The sequence below is a fragment of the Elephas maximus genome, chromosome 4 (assembly GCF_024166365.1).
Source record: "Elephas maximus indicus isolate mEleMax1 chromosome 4, mEleMax1 primary haplotype, whole genome shotgun sequence".
In the NCBI taxonomy this organism is placed as follows: Eukaryota; Metazoa; Chordata; class Mammalia; order Proboscidea; family Elephantidae; genus Elephas; species Elephas maximus.
Window position 1 is genome coordinate 74,254,941 of NC_064822.1, and position 27,020 is coordinate 74,281,960.

General features: G+C 40.6%; 1 protein-coding gene across 1 annotated transcript in view; it reads left to right on the plus strand.

Annotated features, from left to right (window-relative positions):
- PTPRO (protein tyrosine phosphatase receptor type O) overlaps nt 1-26,755 on the plus strand; it is a 274,139-nt gene extending 247,384 nt beyond the window's left edge. The window contains exons 20-27 of the mRNA XM_049882551.1: nt 5,020-5,110; nt 10,451-10,527; nt 12,173-12,307; nt 12,715-12,837; nt 17,212-17,366; nt 20,111-20,246; nt 25,217-25,337; nt 26,400-26,755. Coding sequence (XP_049738508.1) covers nt 5,020-5,110; nt 10,451-10,527; nt 12,173-12,307; nt 12,715-12,837; nt 17,212-17,366; nt 20,111-20,246; nt 25,217-25,321 — 822 coding nt within the window. The 3' untranslated portion in view covers nt 25,322-25,337; nt 26,400-26,755. The remainder of the gene's footprint in view (nt 1-5,019; nt 5,111-10,450; nt 10,528-12,172; nt 12,308-12,714; nt 12,838-17,211; nt 17,367-20,110; nt 20,247-25,216; nt 25,338-26,399) is intronic.
- Nucleotides 26,756-27,020: the final 265 nt, after the last annotated feature.

Consider the following 27,020-nt stretch of genomic DNA (forward strand, 5'->3'; position numbering starts at 1 on the left):
GAATTTACATATATTACCAATACAGCTATAAGTCATACATGAAGCTATACGAGTTGCTAATTTGCATTCACTGAATAAATTCCTTTTTCACTCTGCATCTGATTTTGAACCTGTTGGAAAGACTTATTATTCTTCTGATGAAAATATGCATCTTAAAGAGATTTGAGACTGAGGGATTAGTTTCAATTCCTCATGTTTTATGTTCCGTATGTAAAAGATTTTGAAGAACCAGACTTTAGACAATGAAATTTGAGAACTCATGTGACATGCCACATATTGCTCATTCTTCCACTAATTTCTGTCCTTTGTGTTTGGTCAGGATGCTAGTGAAGGCCCTCGCTATCTCTGTTCAGAAACGTGGCTGAAAAAATCAAAGCAAGAGTACAATACTTGCCATGCAGTTCACGAGATATTTCTGAAAGTAGCTGCCATTTTCTGCTGTTGTTCCTTGTGTTGCAGCCCAGTCCACTGGAAGCCTACCTACAGTCAATTTTGAAAGCCAACATTTCCTTAATGACACACCCCAGGCTACTCTGGTCACTCAGTTCATTCTAACCCTCTCTAGTCCAGCTCAAACTAAAGATACAAAGACCTTCCAGCAAAAGACTTAGCCTGTGGCTGGCCTCCTTGCCTCCTAGCCCTCTGATCTTGATGTAAGAGGGGAAATATGTAAGCCTTTCATGATTACCTCTCACTGATTTGAAAATAAGTCTACCTGAACCCCCTCCAACAGTTTTTATACAAGCAGTCTTCGTTCATTCCTATGCTTGAGTCTTCTCTCCTTCCTTCCATTCCTTATTTCCCAAGTGCCTCTGTACTAGTAATTTGTCCAGTGGCTAAGGTACTACCCCCCACTTCCATCCTGGTGTCCAGGGCAGGTTCTGCTAGCTATTGCTAGACTTTCCTGAGGCTGACTTCCTGCGCACCTAGTCTACCTACCCACCCCAGATTTCCTCTACTATTGTACCTCATGCTTTCTTTGGGGCACTTCACCAGCTACCTTGTACTAAATTCTTTTCTCCTTTTGTTGTGTTGCCCGATGCCATTGAACCTTTTACTTGCCCATAAAGGAAACTCTTCTATCAACACCACTGGTCATGTCAGTTCTCCTCACCTGTTTTGCCCTTATGGATAAGTAGTCTATTAATATCATTCATCTGTCTCTACTGTCTAATCTATCCCCAAATACCAGGTGCTGTCACCTGCTGACATTGTTATAAACTCTAAGACCAGAATGTAACTTGTTTTCTTCTCAGATGATGATGGTGCGTATGTTTGTGCTTTCGTTTCTAAGACTTGTATGCTTCAAATACAGCTAACACAACATAGACTGCCATTGGGCTTGGATGACTGTGTGATCTGGAAAACAAAACTGGTAGTAAATTTGTTACAAACAAAACTAGCAAAAGAAAATGCAAACTGGATTTATGTTGGTTTCAGGCTATCGCTGCGTATTTTGCCTTCATGAAGATCAAGCCTCTGGAGTTTCCATATGGTTGGAAAGAAAATAACTGCAAAGCTACTGGACTGGAAACTTACTATTTGCTTTACCACTTAGTGACAGGCTAAACTACAAAAGATTGCAAAGTGTTTTGTGTATACATGCAGTTCCCGCTTTGCTGCAATTCAACTTTGGCAATTTACATTTACATTGCTCAGCCAATTAAACCGCTCTTATCAATTTAGGGTATTTACAGCAGGGAGACAACACACAATTAAGGTTCTCTCAGTTAGTCAGCTTCCATATGTGCTCCAGCACTCAGCCTCAATCTGTCTCCACAGTTTCTTTCCTATCAGAGGCCTTTTCCTGTGGTTTATCAGTCTGTACCCAAGAGGGAGAGCTAGAGGGGAAGTCATTGGTCTGTTGGAGCAAATGGCAAAGGAGGGAGAAGTTATGGACTCAGGCTCAGCAAAACAAAGAATCGTATTTCGTCTCCTACCTGATCTTGGAAACCCTGGTGGTGTAATGGTTAAGTGCTACAGCTGCTAACCAAAAAGTCAGCAGTTGCAATCTGCCAGGCGCTCCTTGGGAACTCTATGGGGCAGTTCTACTCTGTCCTATAGGGTCGCTGTGAGTCGGAATCGACTCGACAGCACTGGGTTTGGGTTTTTTTGTTGTTTTTTTTTTTTTAGGAGCCCTGGTGGTGCAGTGGTTAAGAGCTGCGGCTGCTAACCAAACGGCCAGCAGTTCGAAGCCAGCAGCCACTCCTTGAAAACCTTATGGGGCAGCTCTACTCTGTCCCATAGGATTGCTATGAGTTGGAATTGACTCGATGGCAGTGGTTTTTTTTTTTGGTTTTTTACCAGATCGTAGCAGAAGCATCGTCATAATCATTAGCAATAGTGATGCATTAATGTCTGTTCAGTTTAATTACTCCATTTGGTAGTCACTGTAATCCAGTGAGGTATGGAAGTATTATTAGCCTTACCTTAAAAAAAAAAAACTGATGTTAGACAGTTGAACTATTTGTCCAAGACCATACAGTTTATAAATAATACATCATTATAAGCCAAAAATTTTGATAAATTGTCTGACTCATAGCAGCCCTCCAGAGTAGACCTGCCCCACAGGGTTTCCAAGGAACGGCTGGTGGAACCGAACTGCGGACTTTTTGGTTAGCAGCCATAGCTCTTAACCAATTGTCTACAGAAGCCCTTTTTAAGGAAGGCTTCTTAAGATTTTCAAATTATTTTATGCAACGGAAGTGTCATTTTAAATCAGTTTATATCTGGAAAAAAAAAAAACTAACTTAAAAGTAACACGGATTTGGTTTCAATCTGTTAAAAATTAATTTTGTTTCTTAAAAGAACACTATATAGCCCTTCTTTGAAACCCCTTAAAATGGAAAAATCAGTTATCAAGTAACAGTCTTCTGTTTAAAGATATTTGGTAAGTAAATGTTTGGGCTGAGATGGAAAAGCTTCTAATTTTGTGAATTGAGGATCAAACTCAGCAGAGTATCTTTAAGACTGGCTTCAAATTAGGCCAAGAGTTGAGATTTTCGGGGGATTTTGTTGTTATTTTCTTTTATCTTGAAAAGCCAAAAGTGATGAGGAAGAGAGAAATCCAAGCAATTGGGTTGGTTCATGTGCGTTGATCGCGGGTATGGAACCCAGTGCCAGTAAGCACAAGGGGAAGTTGCTACTGAGAATCTTCTATTTTAAGGCAGCAGAAGAGCCAGGAAGTTGATTTCTAAAGCATATACTTTTTCACAGAAAATTGAATCAAGACACAAGGGCATGAAAAAGAAATGCCTGTTCAATCTCTTGAAACATTGTCAGAAGTCTCCAACTCCCCTCAAAAGTCTTTCGAAGATGCTCCAAAATTCTTCCCTGGAGAAGTATTGCTCCAGCATATGATTTATTGAAGTAATAATTGGGAGGAATGATGATAAGTAAATCTTATGTGTGATATTAACATCCTGTAAGTGTAAATACAATTTACAGCAAGTGATTGCTGTACTGGCTCACTTAATAGACGTGTAGAAAGATGCAGACTGTATAGGTAATCCCATCCGTAGAGAGTAAAATGCTTTCTACTAATGTTGTTGTTGTTAGGTGCCATCGAGTCGGTTCCGACTCATAGCGACCCTATGCACAACAGAACGAAACACTGCCCAGTCCTGCGCCACCCTTACAATCATTGTTATGCTTGAGCTCATTGTTGCAGCCACTGTGTCAGTCCACCTCGTTGAGGGTCTTCCTCTTTTCCACTGACCCAGTACTTTGCCAAGCATGATGTCCTTCTCCAGGGACTGATCCCTCCTGACAACATGTCCAAAGTATGTAAGATGCAATCTCGCCATCCTTGCTTCTAAGGAGGATTCTGGTGGTAGTTCTTCTAAGACAAATTTGTTAGTTCTACTAATATTTCTCTAAAATTTGGGCTTAAGTCCTCACACAGGAATATAACTGGAGCTGCTGCCTGCTGCTGCATTGGTTGCTCCCTGTACAATTCCAGGGAGCACCATTCATATAGACCACAAGATGAACAATGCGCCAGGGAAACTCAGGTGGCCCTGCCACAACCCCTCTGTTTCCTATAAGATACTAGGCATAGCAACCTATCCACACCTTTTTGCAGTGACATAGACTTTTTTAAGTGTGATGATTGTTTGCCTATGTTGAAAATTGCCCCAACAGTGCACCCTCTAGTAATAGAATTTATAAGTGCACTGGTAGAGGCAGGCAGATATTGGGATGTTCTTATTTTCTCCTGAAGGGTTTGCCTACCACTCCTGATTCAAACTTACTTTTGAGGCTTCGTTACCAGATAAATATAGTGACTGTTAATCCTGTATCTTGCATCATGCAGATTGCTCTCTACCTATTGCTTCTCGCCAAGTCTTTTACTACTTTCTTGAAAGCTCAAAGCTCCTTGCCTGCAGGAAAATTATCTAGATTTCCTCACAGAGTTGACAATATTTATGCAAATTGCACGCAAAAGTCTGAAAGTGATTTTCTGTTTTCAAATTTCCCATGCCTTGAGTTCTATGTACAGAATTCTTACCTTCCCCAAACGCTCACTGAGCTATCTAAAGTATTATGAACTGTATTAACCACTGCTACAATAAGCTCTAAATAAACAACCTTGATATTCCTGTGGCCTACAGCATTTCCTTCTTTCTCATGTGGATCTATGGACAGCTGGGGCAGTTCTGCTACAGGCTATGGGTCAGAGTTAGGTCTGTTTCATAAGTCTCCTCATTCCGGAACCAGCAGCTCCCTGGGCATTTTCTTCTCATGGCAGATGGCAGAAGTGCAAAAGGGCAAAACAAACTAAATAAGCACATGTCAAGCCTTTGACTATACATGAGTTTTACCTGAGTTCATTGGCCAAAGCAAGTTGATAATAGTGAGGAAGAGAAAAACACTCTTCCCAAAAGGGAAGCCACTGCAAAGTCATATGACAAAGGGGTATGATAATTCTTTTACATGTAGTGGGTGAAGAATTGTGAACAATTATCCAATCCACACCATGTATGTAAATCTCATAAATCCATTCTTTGTGATTTACAGGATTTGAAATTGATTGGACTGGATATCCCGCACTTTGCTGCAGATCTTCCACTGAACCGATGTAAAAACCGTTACACAAATATCCTACCATGTAAGATCTTCAATAGTGCCCATTCTACTCACATCTTAGAAAGTTTGAAGGACCACCATTATTACAGATTAATCAGTCTCACCAATCTCCCGCCAGAGCCAGTTGTGGTCTGGACCCTCGAGGCCATGTCTGGGATTACAGTGAAGCCATTGATCTCTTTCGTACTTTGATGTCATCAGACCTCTATTTTATGTTAGGAAAATTTTGCGTATGAATGATGACTGACCATTTGGCCCTTTGAAGATCAAAACAGTCTCAGTCAAGTTGGAGATCAGATAATTTGTGCTTCCATTATTTTTTGACACTTCACTGACAATGGAAGAAAAGTAATAGAAAGGGAGTGGAATGTGTTACTTCTGGCAAGTTATATTGTTGCTTAGCGTTTTGTAACAAAATAATATTTCAGGGGGAAAAATGATATAAAGTACTTGTTGGTGTGGTGTGCCATCAAGCTGATCCTGACTCATAGTGACTATACAAGAAAAAGTAGAACTACCCCATAGAGTTTCCTAGGCTGTCCTCTTTATGGGAGCACGCCAACAGAACGGCTGGTGGGTTTAAACCACTGACCTTTTGGTTGGCAACCTACTACTTAACCATTATGCCTTCAGGGCTCCTTATAAAGTAATTATAAAACAATTAAAGTACATTCCAATATAAATTTAACTTTTCTCTCTGCTATACTCTGGCAGGGGGATGGTTGGGAAAGAATGAAAAAGTGGGAAGAGAGAGGCTGAAAAAGCTCTAGAAAGAGAGCTCTCTCCCTGATAATGTTTGTGTATTTTTTTTTAATTTGTATTGTACTTAAAGTGAAAGCTTACAAATCAAGTCAGTCTCTCATACAAAAATTTATATACACCTTGCTATATACTCCTAATTGCTCTCCCCCTAATGAGACAGCCCACTCCTTCCCTTGACTCTCTTTTCGTGTTCATTCTGCTGGCTTCTAACCCCCTCTGCCCTCTCATCTCTGCTCCACATAGGAGATGCCAACATAGTCCCAAGTGTCTATTTGATCCAAGAAGCTCGTTCTTCACCAGCATCTTTTTCTATCCCATTGTCCAGTCCAATCCCTGTCTGAAGAGTTGGCTTTGGGAATAGTTCCTGTCCTAGGCTAACAGAAGGTCTGGAGGCCATGACCACTGGGGCCCTTCTAGTCTCAGTCAGACCATTAAGTCTGATCTTTTCATGAGAATTTGGGGTCTGCACCCCACTGCTCTCCTGCTCCCTCAGGGGTTCTCTGTTGTATTCCCTGTCAGGGCAGTCTCTGGTTTATGTGGCCCTTTCTGTCTCTTGGGCTCATAATTACCTTGTGTCCTTGGTGTTCTTCATTCTCCTTTGCTCCAGGTGGCTTAAGACCAGTTGATGCATTTTAGATGGCTGCTTGCTAGCATTTAAAACCCCAGACACCACTCTCCAAAGTGGAATGAAGACTGTTTTCTTAATAGATTTTATTATGCCAATTGACTTAGATGTCCCCAGAAACCATGTTCCCCAAACCCCTGCCCCTACTACGCTGGCCTTCTAAGCATTCAGCTTATTCAGAAAACTTCTTTGCTTTTGGTTTAGTCCAGTTGTGCTGACCTTGCCTGTATTACTCCTTGATAATGTTGTTGTTGTTAGGTGCCGTCGAGGCAGTTCCAACTCATAGCAACCCCACATACCACAGAACAAAACACTGCTCCATCCTGTGCCATCCATACAATCCTTGTTATGCTCGAGCCCATTGTTGCAGCCACTGTGTCAATCCATCTCATTGAGGGTCTTCCTCTTTTCCGCTGACCCTGTACTATGCCAAGCATGATGTCCTTCTCCAGGGACTGATCCCTCCTGACAACATGTCCAAAGTACGTAAGACGCAGTCTCACCATCCTTGCTTCCATGGAACATTCTGGTTGTACTTCTTCCAAGACAGATTTGTTCGTTCTTTTGGGAGTCCATGGTATATTCAATATTCTTTGCCAACACCACAATTCAAAGGCATCAATTCTTCTTTGGTCTTCCTTATTTATTCTCCAGCTTTCACATGCATATGAAGCGAGTGAAAATACCATGGCTTGGGTCAGGCACACCTTAGTCTTCAAGGTGTCATCTTTGTTCTTCAGCACTTTAAAGAGGTCCTCTGCAGCAGATTTGCCCAATGCAATGCATTGTTTGATTGCTTGACTGCTGCTTCCATGACTGTTGATTGTGGATCCAAGTAAAATGAAACCCTTGACAACTTCAATCTTTTCTCCGTTTATCATGATGTTGCTCATTGGTCCAGTTGTGAGGATTTTTGTTTTCTTTATGTTGAGGTGTAATCCATACTGAAGGCTGTGGTCTTTGATCTTCATTAGTAAGTGCTTCAAGTCCTCTTCACTTTCAGCAAGCAGGGTTGTGTCCTCTGCATAACGCAGGTTGTTAATGAGTCTTCCACCAATCCTGATGCCCCGTTCTTCTTCATATAGTCCAGCTTCTCAGATTATTTGCCTCAGCATACAGACTGAATAGATATGGTGAAAGGATGCAACCCTGACAAACACCTCTCCTGGCTTTAAAACACTCAATAACCCCTTGTTCCATCCGAACAACTGCCTCTTCATCTATGTACAGGTTCCTCATGAGCACAATTAAGTGTTCTGGAATTCCCATTCTTCACAATGTTATCCATAATTTGTTATGATCCACACAGTCAAATGCCTTTGCATAGTCAATTAAACAGGGGTAAGCTTCCTTCTGGTCTTCTCTGCTTTCAGCCAGGATCCATCTGACATCAGCGATGATATCCCTGGTTCCACACCCAGTTCTGAAACCAGCCTGAATTTCTGGCAGCTCCCTGTCAATATACTGCTGTAGCCACTTTTGAATGATCTTCAGTAAAATTTTGCTCGCGTGTGATGTTAATGATATTGTTTGATAATTTCTGCATTCGGTTGGATTGCCTTTCTTGGGAATAGGCATTAATATGGATCTCTTCTAATCAGTTGGCCAGGTTGTTGTCTTCCAAACTTCTTGACACAGACGAGTGAGCACTTCCAGCGCGGCATCCATTTGTTGAAACACCTCGGTTGATATTCTGTCAGTTTCTGGAGTCTTGTTTTTCACCAATGCTGTCAGGCCAGCTTGGACTTCTTCCTTCAGTACCATCGGTTCCTGATCATGTGCTACTTCTTGAAATGGTTGGACATCGACTAATTCTTTTTGGTATAATGACTCTGTGTATTCCTTCCATCTTCTTTTGATGCTTCCTGCATTATTTATTATTTTCCCCTGTAGAAGCCTTTGCTATTACAATTTTTTTGAATTTTTTCTTCAGGTTTTTCTGCTTGAGAAACGCCCAGTGTGCCCTTTCCTTTTGGTTTTCTGTCTCCAGCTCTTTGCACATGTCATTATAATACTTTACTTTGTCTTCTCAAGCTGCCCTTTGAAATCTTCTGCTTAGTGCTTTTACTTCATCATTTCTTCCCTTTGCCTTAGCTGTTTGACATTCGAAAGCAAGTTTCAGAGTCTCCTCTGACATCCATCTTGGTCTTTTCTTTTTTACTGTCTTTTCAATGACCTCTTGCTTTCTTCATGTATGATGCCCTTGATGTCATTCCACAACTCGTCTGGTCTTCTGTCATTAGTGTTCAACGCGTCAAATCTATCCTTGAGATGGTCTCTAAATTCAAGTGGGATATACTCAAGGTCGTATTTTGGCTCTCATGGGCTTGCTCTGATTTTGTTCACTTTCAGCTTGAATTTGTAAATGAGCGATTGATGATCTGTTCCACAGTCGGCCCCTGGCCTTGTTCTGTCTGATGACATTGAGCTTTTCCATCATCTCTTTCCACAGATGTAGCTGATTTAATTCCTGTGTATTCCATCTGGGGAGGTCCATGTGTATAGTTGCTGTTTGTGTTGGTGAGAAAAGGTATTTGCGATGAAGTTGTTCATCTCGCAAAATTCTATCATTTCATCTCCGGCATTGTTTCTGTCACCAAGGCCATATTTTCCAACTACCGATCCTTCTTCTTTGTTTCCAACTTTCACATTCCAATCACCAGTAATTATCAATGTATCCTGATTTAATGTTCTATCAGTTTCAGACTGTAGAAGCTGATAAAAAAAACCTTTAATTTCTTCATCTTTGGCCTTAGTGTTTGATAAGTAAAATTGAATAATAGTCATATTAACTGGTCTTCCTTGTAGGCATATGGATATTATCCTATTATTGACAACGTTGTACTTCAGGATTGATCTTGAAATGTTCTTTTTCATGATGAATACAACACCATTCCTCTTCAAGTAGTCATTCCCGGCATAGTAGACTACATGATTGTCCGATTCAAAATGGCCAATACCAGTCCATTTCAGCTCACTAATGTCTAGGGTATCGATGTTTATGCATTCCATTTCATTTTTGACAATTTCCGATTTTCCTAGATTCATACTTCGTACATTCCAGGTTCCGATTATTAATGGATGTTTGCAGCTGTTTCTTCTCATTTTGAGTCATGCCACATCAGCAAATGAAGGTCCCAAAAGCTTTACTCCATCCACATAATTAAGGTCAACTCTACTTTAAGGAGGCAGTTCTTCCCATCGTCTTTTGAGTGCCTTCCAACCTGGGGGGCTCATCTTCTGGCACTATATCAGACAATGTTCTGCTGCTATTTGTAAGGTTTTCACTGGCTACTGCTTTTCAGAAGTAGACTTCCGGGTCCTTCTTCCTAGTCTATCTTAGTCTGGAAGATCAGTTGAAACCTATTCTCCATAGGTGACCCTGCTAGTATCTGAATACCTACCGGTGGCACAGCTTCCAGCGTCACAGAAGTACGCAAACCCCCACAGTACGACAAATTGACAGACACGTGGGGGTTCCTTGATAATAGCTTTTGATAAAATTTGGTAGTAATAACATAACATCTTACGGCTGTATACATTTCAGAATATACTTTTTCTTTTTAAAGGCCATCAATTTAAAAGCCCATGTAACTTCATCTTTTCTCCTTGAGGTCTCCCCAAGGTAGTGAATTCTCTGGCTATCCCCAGGTGAAATGAAAATCATGTGTTTAGGCTAGATACTGTTGCCTTCCATGCTTTCTCCCAGACATTGTAGATCCTGCAAATATTCTGCATGATCTTCCAAAAACTTGGAAACAATTCTTCCAAGAACATGAGAGCTGGTGGGGAGGAAATAGTGCATTTATTTAAACAAGAAATTAAGATTGAGTTATGGCTAAAATATCATGCTAGAAAAAACTTTACCTACTATATCACCAACTAATTTTGACTTGATATTGGGTAGAGAGGCTCGAGATGATTCCTCCTTCCATCTTCATTTTTAATATTTCTTTTCTCCCTAACTCTTTACAGATGACTTCAGCAGGGTGAGATTAGTCTCCATGAATGAAGAGGAAGGTGCAGACTACATTAACGCCAACTACATTCCTGTAAGTAAAAACAAAAATCAGGCATCCAAATGCAAACCCAGCCAATGGAATACAATTCAGAATATTTGAAAAGAGAACCAGTCCCTACTCAACTATCCAATTCTAAAGCAATTTCCACTATTCTGTTTCAGCATAAACAATAAGGAAAGAAAAAAAAAGCCTATACATTAGCTATGTTCATATTTCTTTGTAAGGATTAGTTAAAGGAAAGATAGATAATTATGCTAAAGGTCATATTCCTTTTTTACATTTTAATGCCAATTTCAGCAACCAAATTGAAAGTTCTCCACTTAAGCGCCTCTACTTGTAACACCTGTAATGATAACAGTTATTATATATGCATATATGTATATATAAAGATGTATATATAGATATATAAAATGTGTGGCTGTGATATGTGATTTTGTAAGCTTCCAGCGAGCAATTCTTAAAATCACACTGAGCTACATGGTCAGTTAAATACACTGACTGCTTTTTTGTGTTTGTGTGTGTGCTTTAGATGGTTTACGAACAAATTAGTCTCTCATTAAACAATTAATACACATATTGCTTTGTGACATTGGTTGTCAACCCCACAACATGTCTACACTGTCCCCTTCTTGACCTTGGGTTCCCCATTACCAAGTTTCCTGTCTCCTCCTGCCTCCTCCTCCTTGTCTCTGGGTTGACGTGCCCATTTAATCTCATTTTGTTTTATGGGCCTGTCTATCTTTAGCTAAAAGGTAAACCTCAGGAGTGAATTCAGTATTAAGTTAAAAGGGTGTCCGAAGGCCATACTCTGGGGGTTTCTCTAGGCTCTGTCAGACCAGTCAGTCTGGTCTTTTTTGGTGAGTTAGAATTTTGTTCTACCTTTTTCTCCAGCTCTGTCCAGGACCCTCTATTGTGATCTCTATCAGAGCAGTCAGTGGTGGTAGCCAGGCACCACCTAGTTTTGCTGGACTCAGTCTGGTGGAGGCTGTGGTAGTTGTGGTCCATTAATCTTTCCCTTGTGTCTTTGGCTTCCTTCATTCTCACTTGCTCCAGATGGAGTAAGACCAGTGGAGTATGGCCACTCACAAGCTTTTAAGACCCCAGACGCTACTCACCAAAGTAGGATGTAGAGCATATTCTTTACAAACTATGTTATGCCAGTTGAGTTAGATATCCCCTGAGATCATGGTCTCCAGCCCTTGTCTCAGTGATTTGGTCCCTTAGGCAGTTTGGATGTGTCTATGGAGCTTCCATGACCTTGTCTTGTACAAGCTGTGCTGGCTTCTCCAGTGTTGTATACTGACTTACCCTTCACCAAAGTTACCACTTATCTATTGTCTAGGTAGTATTTTTCCGTCCCCATCCCTCCCCTCCCTCATAACCATCAAAGATTGTTTCTTTTTGTGTAAAACCTTTCCATAAGTTTTTATAATAGTGGTCTCACACAATATATGTCCTTTTCTGATTGACATCTCACTCAACATAATGCCTTCCAGATTCATCCGTGTTTACACTGACTGCTTTTTTGATGAACAAAGGAGAAAACTTTACAACAGTGTATAATCCTTTGCAAGGTTAATCACCAGTTAATTTTCAGTTTCTTCTCATTTGTGTGGAACAGCATTTGGTGTTGACAGTGGCTTACTAGGTGACACTTTTGTCACTTATCTCTCAGGGATACAACTCACCCCAGGAGTATATTGCCACACAGGGGCCGCTGCCTGAAACCAGAAATGACTTTTGGAAAATGGTCCTACAACAGAAGTCTCAGATTATTGTCATGCTGACTCAGTGTAATGAGAAAAGGAGGGTAAGTACCTATGGGGGTCTTTTGTACTTATCAACAAAACCAGCACCAGCCACTGCTATTGATTAAGAGCTTCCTCTGTAGCAGAAGAATGATGGCTAATCGAAAGGTCAGCGGTTCGAAACCACCTGCGGCTCCTCAGGAGAAAGATGTGGTAGTCTGCTTGCATAATAGATATTTACAGTCTTGGAAGCCCTATGGGGTGGCTGAGTTGAAATTGACTCGACAGCAGTGGGTGGATAGATGTAGCAGAAACTATTCTACCTGCTTTGCTTTCCATCCACACAAAAGTTCTATACAATTTTTCAGAAGTAAGTGCCTTTGTTTTCCCTAAATGTTTTCTCTAAGTGAGCACAGGCCTCATTTCTTCAATCTGTTTGTTCTACAAGGTTGTGTTATTTTTTCCTCAGGTGAAATGTGACCACTACTGGCCTTTCACAGAAGAACCCATCACTTACGGGGACATCACCGTGGAGATGATCTCAGAGGAGGAGCAAGATGACTGGGCCAGTAGACATTTCCGGATCAGCTATGTAAGTCACGAAGCTTAAGGTGCTGCTCCCAGGCTAAGGGAATCCCCTACGAGTGTCAGGGGGACCGCCATATCAGACTATGCGCACTTCAGGTTTTGAAGCACTACTTCCTATTCCACTTTTCATGTAGTTGCTTCCCATTTCATTGAGAATGGTATGGATGAAATGTTGGCCTGAAAGGCCAAAAGAAATGGAAAGAAAGCCTTCACCTGTTCCATCTCATTTTAGCCCAGGGCGAGATGACGCCGTTAATCCTTGCTTAACATATTTGAGGAAGTGTTCTCGTTACATATATTAACCATATATGAGTATAATTAGGATATACAAGGTATGCTTAAATTTGAAATTAAATATTTAAACCATGATTTAGTAGTTTGAGTTTTAGTTTTTCCTTATTTTGTTTTGGTTTGGTTTTGATTTTTTGGAAGGTACTTCTAGGCCTACTAATCATGGTTCCATATATCTTTTGAAGTGTTATTGATTTCTGATTGTTGGAATGTCAGAAAAGTCTATTTTTCCCATAAGACCACAAGACCTGCTCTCTGATGATGAGCCTTTGAACACATGTTAAATATTTCTGTCCCAGCCTTGGGAGATATATTGTAGGTGCCAACATCAACCAGTGGAAACCCTCGTGGCATAGTGGTTAAGTGGTACAGCTGCTAACCAAAAGGTTGGCAGTTCATATCCACCAGGCACTCCTTGGAAACCTTACAGGACAGTTCTCTTTCCTATAGGGTCGCTATGAGTTGGAATCAACTCGACGGCAATGGGTTTCAGTGGATTTAAAGTCAACCAAAATTATTATTTCCTTCTTCACATGGAACAGTCCCCAGAAAATAAAACAGAATGTTTACTAGTATTTTCCTTTTCAACATGCTGTCTCCAAGTTTAATAGGAAAGTTCTCATTAAAATGTTATTCACTAAAATTTTGGAAATAAATAGTGGTAATAGTGACACAATAGTGTGTTATTAATTCCACTGAATATTACACTTAAAAATGTTAAAATGGCTAATTTTATGTTACATACATTTTACCACAATGCAACTAAAAACAAAAAAAGAAAGAAAAAAAAAGTTATTCCCTCCTTAGAAACAGACCTTTCTAATAGTATATATTACAGTATTTGAAGCCAAACTGTGGCCCATGGACCAAATCCAACCTCCCACCAAAGGCAAACCAAGAATGGCTTTTACATTTTGAAATGGTTAGAAATTTTTAAAAAGGATGATATTTTATGACACATGAAAATCATATGAAATTCAAATTTCAGTGTACATAAATAAAATGATTTTGGAACAGCCATGCTCTCATTTCTATGTATTCCTGGTGGCACAGTGGTTAGCCATCCAGCTGCTAAACAAAAGGCTGGCAGTTCAAACCTGCCAACTGTTCCTTGGAAACCCTGTGAGGCACTGGTACTCTGTGCTATAGGGTCACTATGAGTCGGAATCAGCTGGATGGCAACTGATTTGGTTTATGACTGCTTTTGTGCCTCGACAACAAACCCGAGTAGTTGGGAGCAACCTTATGACCTGCAGAGCCTGAGGCCACTGTGAGTCGCAATCAACTGGATGGCAACTAACACAACAGCCCTTTACAGAAAAAATATTGCCAGTCCTAAATATAGACAATGCAAGCAAAGATTGTCCGTAGCAATCCAATGTAAGCACTCAGTACCAAACAAAACATGTTCCCATCGAGCCAATTCATAGCAACCCTATTGGAACAGAGTAGAACTGCCCCATAGGGTTTCCAAGGAGCAGCTGGTGGATTCGAACTGCCGACCTTTTGGTTTGTAGCCCAGCACTTAACCACTGTGCCACCCAGGCTCCACAAGAATGCAGTAATTATCTAGTAATTTTTAATAACTGATCATCGTAACCACTGGCCACTAACAATGGCTTTTACTGCAATGAGAAATTAGGCATATCCCAGTATGACTGTAAAAGACTGTGCTTCATGCTGTTCTATTCCATTGAAATGCTCATCTCTTCCTTGTTCACCAAGCAGATTTCCATGCAAACACGGTTTCACCTCCAGTGTCACCTCCTTTGTTAAGCCCTCCCTGGTCTCAGAAGCAGATAACTCTTTCCTGCTCTTCTCTTAGAGTCTCGTGTATAATCCTCTATCACAGCACACCATAGATGGTACAATTATCTCTCTTTATGTCTGCCTCCCTGGTAGACTGTGAGATTTAAAACAGCAAGGACCTGTTTTAATAATCTTTGTAAATTCAACCCTTACTCACTGAATTCATCTTCGCAGAATGAATAAATGAGTGAACAAATGAATGAATGATTTTAAAAATAATAAAACACTTGCAAAGCATCTACAGTTTGTCCATTAGAGAAAATATTGAACACTTTGAATGCCATCTGAAATTTGCTTGCTTTCTTGGCTGTTTTAGCCAGGAAGGCAGTAGAACTGCTAGACAGATATGTAGAAACCTTTCCCTACTTTTGCATTCAAGAGGGGAAAAAAAAGCAAAGCACAAAGTAGGGTCTATTCTCATGCTTATTCCCTTGTTCACAGGGAAGAGTCACGCAGATCATTGCATGGTCAATACTATGCTTCTTGTCCTTGGTCTTAAAAGATGGCCTATCTTTCAATGACACCCTGTCAAAGAGTTAAAAAATAGAAATAAAACCTTGAATAATAGTGTTTGTACTGTGGTTGCTAGCATCTAGTACCAGAGTGCCCCCTAATGGCCATAAACATATATAATCTAAGTTTTAAGCTCTTAAAATGGTGACATGGCCAAAGCACATTGTGCTGTGCTAATGAATTTGTTTATCTATTTGTTTCATTTGTTTATATTGTTCTTTATCCCCCCCCCATATTGCTATGTGGAAAATTTCAGAGTACAAAAAAATATAAAATATATAAATGAGGAAGTCAGGGTAAGAGAATTCAGCAAGATAAAACCAGAAGGGTTTTCTTATTTAACAAGAAAGGAAGAAAACGACTACAATACAAACTTCTATCTTGCCAATACTCAAAACTTAGCATGAACTGAGTAAAGAACTGGAAATTAAAGATCAGCAAAAAAAAAAAATTGTTTGTTCCCAGTGACCTTGGGCCTCTCTATTCAGCAGACCCTTGCCTTATGTTTGTGGAAACACAACTGAAAATTTGTTTCTTCTTTTTGAAGCACCTTGCATTTTTTACCTGGATACATTTTCAGATCAACTGTTTGTCTACAATGTATACATCTTGAATTTTTCTGGGCAACCAAAGTTATCTAGTGGCTGAGGATAAATTTGCATACTCATGGTGTTAAATAATTGAGTCATTCTGCACAGTTTATTATGCCTGGTTTACTTTCTTGCCATGCTTCCTGAAGACACCGGTGAGGGTGGGCCTTTTTGTGTGCTTCATGATTGGTGTGTCTAAGAAAGAGCCCTTGAATGTAGTGAGGGAGGCCCTGTATACTACTGGAGACAGATGGCCTTGGGCACCAAGGGGACAGGGGTCTAGCTGAATTTCTGGTTTATTTATATTTATACAAATGTTATCATATGTTTATTTATACTTACAGATTTTGCTTCACCCAAGACCACTGAGTCTCTGGAATTCATTTCTCTGACCCTAAACTTTATTTCCAAATTTGTAGCCAGGCCAGACTCTGCCAAATTATGATGCACTATTTCATTATCTGAGTGGATTCTAGACTCTTAACAAGCTTGGAGGATGAGGGATGAAATAAATCTTTGTAAGGCCTGGGTTTGGAGCATTTCTGACAGTTGACAACAAGATAAAACCCAAACCAAACCCATAGCAACCCTGTATAGTAGATCCTTATTCTTCAAATTAGTAGAGGCTAAAATGGATTTTGAATGACTCGTATCCTGCTCAGTGTTTAATCAGTTCAGAGAGAACCACAGTTTATTCGATGTGCAAGATCGAACTGCCAACCTTTTGTTTAGCAGCCGAGTGTTTAACCATTCATGCTGCCAGGGCTCTTAGCTCCCTTTAGTGGGGAGCAATTATCAGGAGAAGGGTACAGCTGTGCATGGTGGCAGCAGCCGGGAAAGGGGTGTACCAGCCTGATGAAGGGGATTTGCCCAAAGCTGATGTAACTTCTCAGCGGCAAGGCCAGGATGCAAACCCTGATCCTCTTAAGCTCTTGTCACTGACTACGCAGGCATGGATTAGCCTATTTATCCTACTACTTGAAGATTCTATAGCACTGATATTTTTTTCAGGCCTGCTTTGTGCCAGACACAATGCTGGCAAGGGAAGTGCACCGAGCAGGAGTGCGGGGTGGCTCTATCACCTCACACCATTAGGACGTGATCTGGGGGCGGTCTGGGCCATCTTGACTGTGGACTGAGAGACTGATGCTTCTCTTTACCTTTTTCTCCTAAAGGCTGATGAGATGCAGGCTGTGATGCATTTTAACTACACGGCATGGCCTGATCATGGTGTGCCCACGGCCAATGCTGCAGAAAGTATCCTGCAGTTTGTACACATGGTCCGACAGCAAGCTACCAGGAGCAGAGGGCCCATGATCATACACTGCAGGTAACCACATCAAATGCGTCTTCTGTCAAGCATCAGGGGCTTTCTTTTATCAAGGAAATAGGCCACCTTTCTATAAACCCCTGGCCAGAGTTCATTGACAATTAAATGAAATTTTGATTGCCTTAAATTTAATGAAATTTGATTTTTGGTGAAATACACCATTTAACAAGTTCTACACATATTGTTCGGGAACATTGGTTACATTCTTCACACTGTGTCAACATTCTCATTGTTTCTGCTCTTGGTTCCCCACCGTTTATTTCTACTCCCTGCCCCCTAAGCTTACCATCTTTGCTTTAGAGTTACCGTTGTCCCTTTGGTCTTAGAAAGATAATTTTTTTTTTTTTAAAGTGCGATACTTAAGGATAACATTCTTTACTTTTTTGAGTTAAAATGGTTTTTTTTTTTTTTTTTAATATGACTTCAGGAAATAGTTTCATTTCAAGATTCGGAGAGTATTCCAGGGTAACAGTCTCAAGGGTGAAATTCTAATTTTTTTAAACCTACAATTAACTGACGTCTTATTATATATATGATTAATTTATAATGTATCCTTTATCTGGAGCCTTGGTGGCCTGGTGGTTAAGAGCTCAGCTGCTAACCAAAAGGTCAGCAGTTTGAATTCACTGGCTGGTCCTTGAAAACCCTATGGGGTAGTTCTACTGTGTCCTGTAGGGTCACTTTGAGTCAGAATCGACTCTACGGCAATCGGTTTTACCCTTTATCCTACATCCTAGGAGGTAAGTATTATTTCCACTTTCACATGAAAAAAAACTGAGGTGTAGAAAGGTTAATGGATCCACGCAGTTTCATACAACTACAGGATCAGATCCAGGCATGCCAGTCTCCAAGGGCCATGCTTACAAGCACTGTGTATAATTACCCTTTTCCAACAAGGGTTCTGCATGGTTTACAACACAGACAAATGCTAAATTTATAAATAGTTCATCACATTCCACAATATTATAGACACAAAAGCAAGATGAGGGAAAGGAAAAAGAAAATATCCAGCTCAGTGGAAACCCTAATGGTATAGTGGTTAAGTGCTACAGCTGCTAAACAAGAGGTCAGCAGTTCAAATCTGCCAGGAACTCCTTGGAAACTTTATGGGGCAGTTCTACTGTGTCCTATAGGGTCGCTATGAGTCAGAATCGACCCAACAGCAGTGGGTATTAAAATGAAATGGAATATATCATCCAGTCCGTTGTCAAAACTCAAGGACCACACTTATTCCTTATGGGAAGAGTTATTTTCGAATTTAAGCTTTCCTTTCTACCAAGTGCACAAAGCTCCATCAGTATCTATCTCTGTGATATAATAGTGTAAATTTTTTATGTAGTCTCAAAAGAGCAGAAGACATAAATATGTGCTCCAATTGCATATCAGAGGTAGAAGTTAAATAAAGATGTTAGGAGAGGCATTGTAAGCCATGCGAACCTGAGTAAATAAACCTATAATTCCAGATCTAGCACCATGGCCTTTGTGAATTAGAATGGCTAGGGGTGTGTGTGTGTGTATGCATGAGTGCCCAGGGGGAGGGGGTGGAGGGAGAGAGAGAGATTGTGTGTGTATGTGAAGAATGTGTGTCTTCCTGCAAAGAAAATGCTTCATAAGCTACCAAGTTTCCAGTTAGGGAAAATATCTCTGCTGTCAACCTATTTTAGGCATTCGAAGGTAAAAAGCCTCACTTCCACTGGTGAAATAATCCTTTCTCAAACCGGCTCTTTCCAAGAGCAGAAAATACAACTGCTCAACCGTGGGGTCAAACTCATGGTTTCCTTTCACAGCTGGTAGCAGGTGCAGTCCTGGATTTGACTTTGTAGGTGCTCACCCAGTGGCAGATGATCTTACCTGAGAAGATAAGTCTGAGGAGGGAAGAGTTTAGTAGAAATGACAAACTGGGGCTCTGAACTTCAGGCTTCTAGTGTTGGATTTTTCTTCTAGCAAATCCCACATGTAAATTGGCTTCAACTTTCTCTTTTTGCATAGTTTCATCATAATTTAGAGTTCAGAGGTATTTGGCACTTCGGTCTATGGCTGATTAGAAGAAAAGACAAGCTGACTTAAACATGTAGACTTGAGTACTGAGGTGGGCAGTTGTCCAAAGCATGTCATTCATTCCACTTCCCCCTACACCCTGAACATTGGATTTGGGGACTGGAAGAGACTGGGTCCAAATATTTAATTTCATTTAAGGCATCTATATAAAAGATCTCTGGGAGACTGAAACAGACCCAAGACCCACCAGAGGGAAGATTTGTAAGAAAGGTCTGGGATGGTGAACTGAATCAAGAGTTGAAAGAACGCAAATTTCTATGTATGACCCTAGAGCTAGAGCTAGGTCATGGGCATCTCAGCTAGGCTCCAAACTGGGTGAGGGCTGAACTCTGAGGCGATTCAGGAGGCAGGGAATCATTTATGTGTGTCAGCTCACTGAGGGCAGGAACCAACTCTCCAGAGTGGTCCTCTGTATGGAATCATTGCTTTCTTGAGGAAGCAGAGTGCCTGTGGGCGGGTGTGGCCAAGGAGGCAGTGCCAGCCCATTGCTCTTTAAGGGAGGTAGCAGTGATAGGAAAAATGTGACATTAGAAGAAACACCTATTGCAACCACATGCTTAAAAATCAGTGAAGTTGAAACTGTTGTCAGGAGATTAACCTTCTTTTTTTTACAATGGTGCTACCTGTGATTTTTTTTAAAGCGCTAAGTAATATGCTGTCTGGACTTTTTTTTTTTTTTTTTGCAGTGCTGGAGTAGGGCGGACAGGAACATTCATTGCCCTGGACAGGCTCTTGCAGCACATTCGGGATCATGAGTTTGTAGACATCTTAGGACTTGTGTCAGAAATGAGGTCATACCGGATGTCCATGGTACAGACAGAGGTAGGAGTGTAACCAGTATGTATTTTTTTTTTTAATTTGCCCTTGACTGAAAAAACTTGCCAGTATTCAATCTCGTGCTTCAAAGCAAGTGTCTTGGATTGTTTTGCACCTGCCTGTCCCATGTCCTTATTGTGTATGTTCTAACTGTTAAATAGATGTTACTCTCTAGAAAGACATTCAGTGATTGGAGATTACACTTCTATTGGCCTCACGTGCCCTTTAGAAATCCAGAGCACACAGAAGCACCTGTAATAGGATAAATTGTCCTCAAACAGACTGAGGGTTAGGTGAAGATACCAACCAACCTGGGTAAAACCACCAAATAGAAGCTGTGGAACTGATGTAATTGAATTTATATCTGAATTGTTGGATTTGATTCAGTAAGTTTGTCATTAGTTTGTCCTCGACGTAACTCTAGACAACTCACTTTCAATGATGGTCATGGATAGATTTATGCCTTCCGTCCACCTTATATCTTTAAAGATTCCCAGCCCCCTAACTCATCAATTCTTCAAGTTCCCTTTTATGTAAATAAATGGATTTCCCATTTTAACAACATGGGAGCAGTCCCAGAAAAATTCGGCAGTGTTACATGCTCACTCTTCTTCCTCTTCTCCCAAGTCCTCTCCTCCCTTGCAGCCCGGTAATTCTTCAGTCAGACTGGAGTGCCAGCCCCAGGCCGGGCCAGCAGACAGCATTACACGGCCTCAGAGTAGCAGTGGGTGGCACCTGTGTGGGTGCAAAAACCTCAGCACAATAGCTTGTTCCTAACCCCAATCAGCCTTACTCTCGACATCTCAGCTTCAGGCATTCAATAGCCCTTTTTATCAAGGAGTGTGTGTGGGAGGAACGCTTTTTGAGTAGAACACAACCTGACCTGACCTCTCACTAAATTTCCGGGGCATTGAAACTTGCTGTCGTCGTCGTCGTCCTCGTGCCTTTTCCTAACAGTCACCACTAGGTGGCAGTATAACTCAGAAAGCCTAGAGTAATGGCTGTGGTCTCTTAGCTCTGTTTTTGTTGCCCCTTCCCCACTTTTTTTTACTTTTCTCTCCTCCTTCCTCCCGGCTCCCATGTGACCAAGGCTTGGTACAGCCTTTCCAGTGTGTTTATGTCTGAGCTCTAGCAGGATCATCCCACTTCAGACAGGGTAAACCATGCACATTCGGTCCTGTATTTGTTTCCTCACTTCTTGACCTCACTCACATTCCAACTCTAAAAAAAAAAGACAAACTTAATCCGTTGCCATCCAGTTGATTCCGACTCATAAAACCCTATAGAACAGAGTAGAACTTCCTGATAGGGTTTCCAAGGAGCAGCTGGTTAGGTTCAAACTGCCAACCTTTTGGTTAGCAACTGAGCTCTTAACCACTGAGCCACCACCATGTCAACCCTGCTGCCTTCTGACTTACTGCTCTGGGGGAATGAATATCACCTTGTTATCCTATGTTTAGAACGTCCTGGTTTCCCAGAGAAGTCCTCCTCTAAATTAATGGGTCCATATTTTTGGCTTTCCATTCCGTACGTTTCCATTCCCCTATGTGGTTAAACTTCCCCTGATGTAGATGAATGCCCACGCTTCAAACAGCCACTCCTAATTTTAAGTATTTTGGGTGTGATGAATTATCTGACCAATTCACTTAATTTATACCTTTTTTAACTTTATAGACTTTGATTATAGCCTGTTAGCTTTTGACTTTTCTGACTACAGAATCTTAATCCTTTCTTAAAAATTACCTTCACATGGCCCACCCTCCGTCCCACTTTCAGCTTCATTATCTTTCTCGAGGTGTGGCGATCAAACAAAACTAGGGCAGCCAGGATGTGGCTTTGTGCAAAGCTGGGAAAGATTTTGTCCAGAATGCCTTTCTTGCCCCGAATGTTGCTTATTTATTTGGCTTCTTTGTTTATGGAAGAATTTTCAGTTGACATCTCCAGGGAAACAATCTCTTTTAAATGTGAGATTCCGTCCCTAACTCTCCTGAGGGAATTCAAAGTCAGCAAAGCGGGCAGAGGTCACCATAGGTTACTTATTTTTCCCAACTCTTCTACTTCACCCTTGAGTTCCTACAGGATTTGGTGGTGGGTGCTTTCCAGTTCCAGTTACTTATTTATGTTTCGTTAGTTATTTCTAGAACATCTTGTTCATGTACCTTTATATCCTGTCATTCCTCCACTCTGCATGCCTGTGTTAGCCCTTTTACATCCCAATTGTATTGCCTTCTACTTTACTCATGTTCAAAAGTAAAAAGCAAAATTAAAAAAAAAAAATTCTCTTCACCTTTATCATGATACAGTATTCCTTTGACACTAATGATTTTTGAGAGGCTGTGATGATTCTCCAGCTGATTGATTTTCCAGCTCTCTGTGTCTGTAAACAACCCATGAACTATATACCATGTTTCTTCCCATTCCCGGTTTCTGATTCTCCAACCATCTCCGGAATGCCCATCATCCTGATCCTCCCACCCCACCTCACTCTAAAAACAGCAGAAGTGACTGATTAAACCTGCTACGTCCTCAGATGCATATTTCAGGGTCATTGCAATGCCTGTGGAGTGGGCTGTATTTTGACCTATCTATCCTCTTTTCCTTTCTGACCTGTCCTGACACTTTCATGGGCTTCTCCACAAAAGCAGCGGAAGTAGTTAGAAAGAGTGCCAGACCCTGGGAGAAGGTCTGAGCTCCAAGCAGTACCTCTGCACAAATGACTTCACTTCTCCCATTCCTCACCTGTAAAATACAAATAATAACTTTACTGAATTGTAAAGTATGCATTGCATGAAATGACATAATATAGATAAGTGCTTTGAAATTTTACAGAAGGTGGTGTCTGCCTCTCTTGGGCTCTCTTCCTTTTTTATCAAATGTTTTGCTTGGTTTTCCTCTAATAGCCTTTCCCTGGAGGTTAGTAAGAGCTGCTCTGCTTTCAGTGGCATCCTCTCGATCCGGAGCCTAGATTTCCTCTGGGCTCCCAGGGATGTGTTGGTTATTGACTATTCCTGTGGTTTGGATCCTTTTTTTGACACAAAGTTTGTCCCACTCTTGCTACTGAGTAATTATAGGTTGAGGTACCAGGCAATCTTTGGCCTTATCTATGCCTAGTGCTTGACAATGGGTCATATATGATGACAAGGAAAAGCTCAGTTATTGATGAAATTCTCTCAAAAAATAAGGGTATATGTTTTCTGTAAGCCTTGTTGAAAAATACAGGTTAGGCTGAGGTACCAATCTAGTCGTGTTTGAAATATTAACCTTTATCCTTTGTATAATATTGTCATACAAACCGAAACCAAAACCAAACCCAGTGCCATCGAGTCGATTCCGACTCATAGCGACCCTATAGGACAGAGTAGAACTGCCCCGTAGAGTTTCTAAGTAGCACCTGGTGGACTTGAACTGCCAACCTTTGGTTAGCAGCCGTAGCACTTAACCACTACACCACCAGGGTTTCCTGTCATGCAAAAGGCTCCTTAAAATCCTGTGGATAATGGCATTAAAAGTATTTACTTTTAGAGAAACTTTGGGAGAAAAAGAAAAAGGAGAAAGACCGTGAAATTACTGATTTCATCTCACAAAGATAACTACTCAATATTTCGGTGTATTTTCTCAGGACCTTCATTCAAGTATGACGTTTACATGGTTTTGCTTATATGCTATCTATATAAAACAATGCTATCTATATATATCTATATATCTTACACTATAGTTTTTCACTTTACGTTATTCTATGAGCGTTACCCCAAATCTCTATAAACTCATTTTAAGGGCTGATTAATGTTTCATTATAGATTTGCCTTTGCATAATTAAGCCATTCTTCTTTTGGCGGGGGACATTAAATTGGTTTCTTTTCTACTTTTTTACTATTATCTGTGTCCACACCACCATTTATTAGCATTTTGTTAATTATATCTCCTCCTGCAAATAGATAGAAATGACCTGCTTCAACCAACTCACCACTGAGTACTATTTCTTTTTTCGTTTTACCTTTTGCACACTTCATGGATGACAAGTAATTGTTTTATTTACATTTTACTTGGCTTTTTTTTTGCAAATATTTCTAGTTATTAATATTTCCTCTGTTTAATTCAAGAAACATTCAACAAGCACCAGCTAAGTGCTAGGCATTAGCAATAAAAAGACATAGTCTTTGCCCTCCAGGAATCTGTGGGCTAGTGGTTGATGTTCTTCACCTATTTTTCTATTTAAGTGTGTGATTTGGATGAGTTTTTAACAAGTACACAGGTATCAGCATTTTGTCATTGCTCTAGAAAACATTTTCCTCTCCAAGTTCCTGGTTTTCCCTTTATTCTTCTTACTTTCTTTTAGATGCAGTAATTTGACATTTTCAATTGTAATTTCTCCCATTGTTTTTAAGCTTTGACAGTCCTTCTCTAAAGCGATCAGAGAGGAATTAACCTATATTTTCCTTTATATTTTTATGGCTTAATTTATTAAACTTTCCGGAATTTATTTCAGTGTATGGTGAGGTTATGCACTATTTTTTTTTCCAAAATAGCCCCATAATTTGTCAACTGAATATTCATGGCCTTTACCACTAAGTAGCAATGATCTAAACTTTATTAATCAAAATATTTTCACAGTTGATTCTCTTGAAGTTTCGAATTATAAAATCATGTCTCTCTAAATAATGAAAACTATGTCCCCCTTTAAAAAATATCTTGATCATGAAAATTATCATAGTACAGTAAAGCCTGCAAAAGCTGGAACCTGTGTAAGACAGAAACCTGTCAGAGAAGGAAAACTCAACTATTTTCTACTAAAATAAGCCATAGAAAAGTGCTAAGACTGCATCCTGACAAAAGCAGAAAATTTGTTAGACTGGGAGAAACAAGGCAGTCCTGTTGATTTCCAGCTCTCACAAGTTTCACTGTATTAAAATATTTTATCTTTATGCATATTTGCACAAAGATATCTTGCTCTGACACGTTTTTGCCTTTTGCCCCAGGAACAATACATTTTTATCCACCAGTGTGTACAGCTGATGTGGCTGAAGAAGAAGCAGCAGTTTTGCATCAGCGATGTCATATATGAGAATGTCAGCAAGTCCTAGTTCAGAATCCGAAGCGGTAAGTAGAGAAGAGCCCAGCCCAGCCTCTGTGTCTTAGAATGACGGGATGTGGTGTGATGGACTTCACTGAAGAATGGGGCAAAAGGCAGCCCTGGGCTGTTGCACTGACTCTGCCTTCACACTAGTATTTTCACTCCCAACTCCCTGCCCCAAGGGGTGGTCATTAGAAGAGACAGATCTTAGGTCTTCAACACAACTTGTTTGGTGGTCACAACATGCAGGAGCTTCTGCAACACATGATGATTTGACCTCCGGTCCCTCTACCCTGAACCTTAAAGTATTATTAGATTTGTGCCTGCGATAGCAGGATGCCACCATCCACCTCTGTTTATCTAGATATGTTTTGCAAATATTTTATTAATCACAAGGGCCATACAACCAGTTACAAAGAAGACGTGAGCTGGAGTGGACACCCCAAAGAAGAAAAACAATATTGAGGATATCAAGTATCACGATAACAGAGTCTGGAAATGTCTTGTTCTCATCCATTATGTGAGCACTTAATTAAGAGCTTTATAAAAACATCTGCAACGTATTGAATACCCTGTACTCAAATTTTGATGACGAGAGCAGATTTTTGGATGTGAAAGTAATCTTGGCTGAGTTGCCATGTACTCTGCACATTCGGCTCAGTAATTAGATTGTGAATGTGTGTGAGTATGCTGGAGTGGGGAGCTATCGAAAAGATGAGGAGACACAGGAGTGCCCTGGGGGAGAAATATGGAAGGGCAGTGGCAAAGGAACCCTGGGCAGCAGGACAGGATTATCACTGTACTTTTACATCCAACAAGGAAGAGAGACCATTAGAGATCAAAGAGGATGCTGAGGAAAAAAAATAAGAAAAAACAGATTTTGCAGGGATAGGGAAGACATTCAGACTCTCAAAAAGGGGGAGTCACATACAGAAAGATGGGGAGACACAAACACAAATACATGGGTTGAGGGATTGAGTGTAATGAGCTCTCTTGGTGAAGCCAGGAGGTCTCTGTACTTCCAGAGGTGTTGATGAGCGGCTTTGATATCCCAGGCTGCTTACTGTCTTTCTCTCTCTCATTCACAGGAGAGGACATGATGTGCACCCATCCTCCCTTGCTTCTGGATTTTTTTTGAGGGGAGTCTGTTAGCCATTTTTCTAACAAGGGCCCCTGCTTTATACTGTGTGGCCAAGGAGATAATTTATCTCATAGAAGCACCGGGAAGACCTAGCCTTAAAGATCCTACAGTGTCTTTTGGACTCTTTTACTTTTGGACATTTAATAATGGACCAAATTCAATGGAACACTACAAAGGTCAAGATGCTCTACAAAGGGCAGGAAGTGCAGCACTTCCGAAGAGTTGAGTTGGCCTTTTGCTGGTTGGGCTGAGTTGGTTTTTGTTTTGTTTTGTTTGTTTGATTTTAGTGCAATAATTTTTGTATATGCGTGATTTTTATCACAAAGTAGAATTGGTTTCTGCCTACACCATTGATCTAGCCCATAGCCCAGGAAAGAATAGGCATTGTGAATATTAATTATACCTCACTGTTTAAAAAAAAAAGAGGCATGACCACACATGAAGAAATAGTAGTTCTACTTCAAGAATATAGAACCAGCAATATCTGCATTCCACTGTTAAGTGCTGGATCAGGAGCTGGGATGGGGGATGGAGAAAGAGATAGGTGTTCTACCCACAGATCAATTCT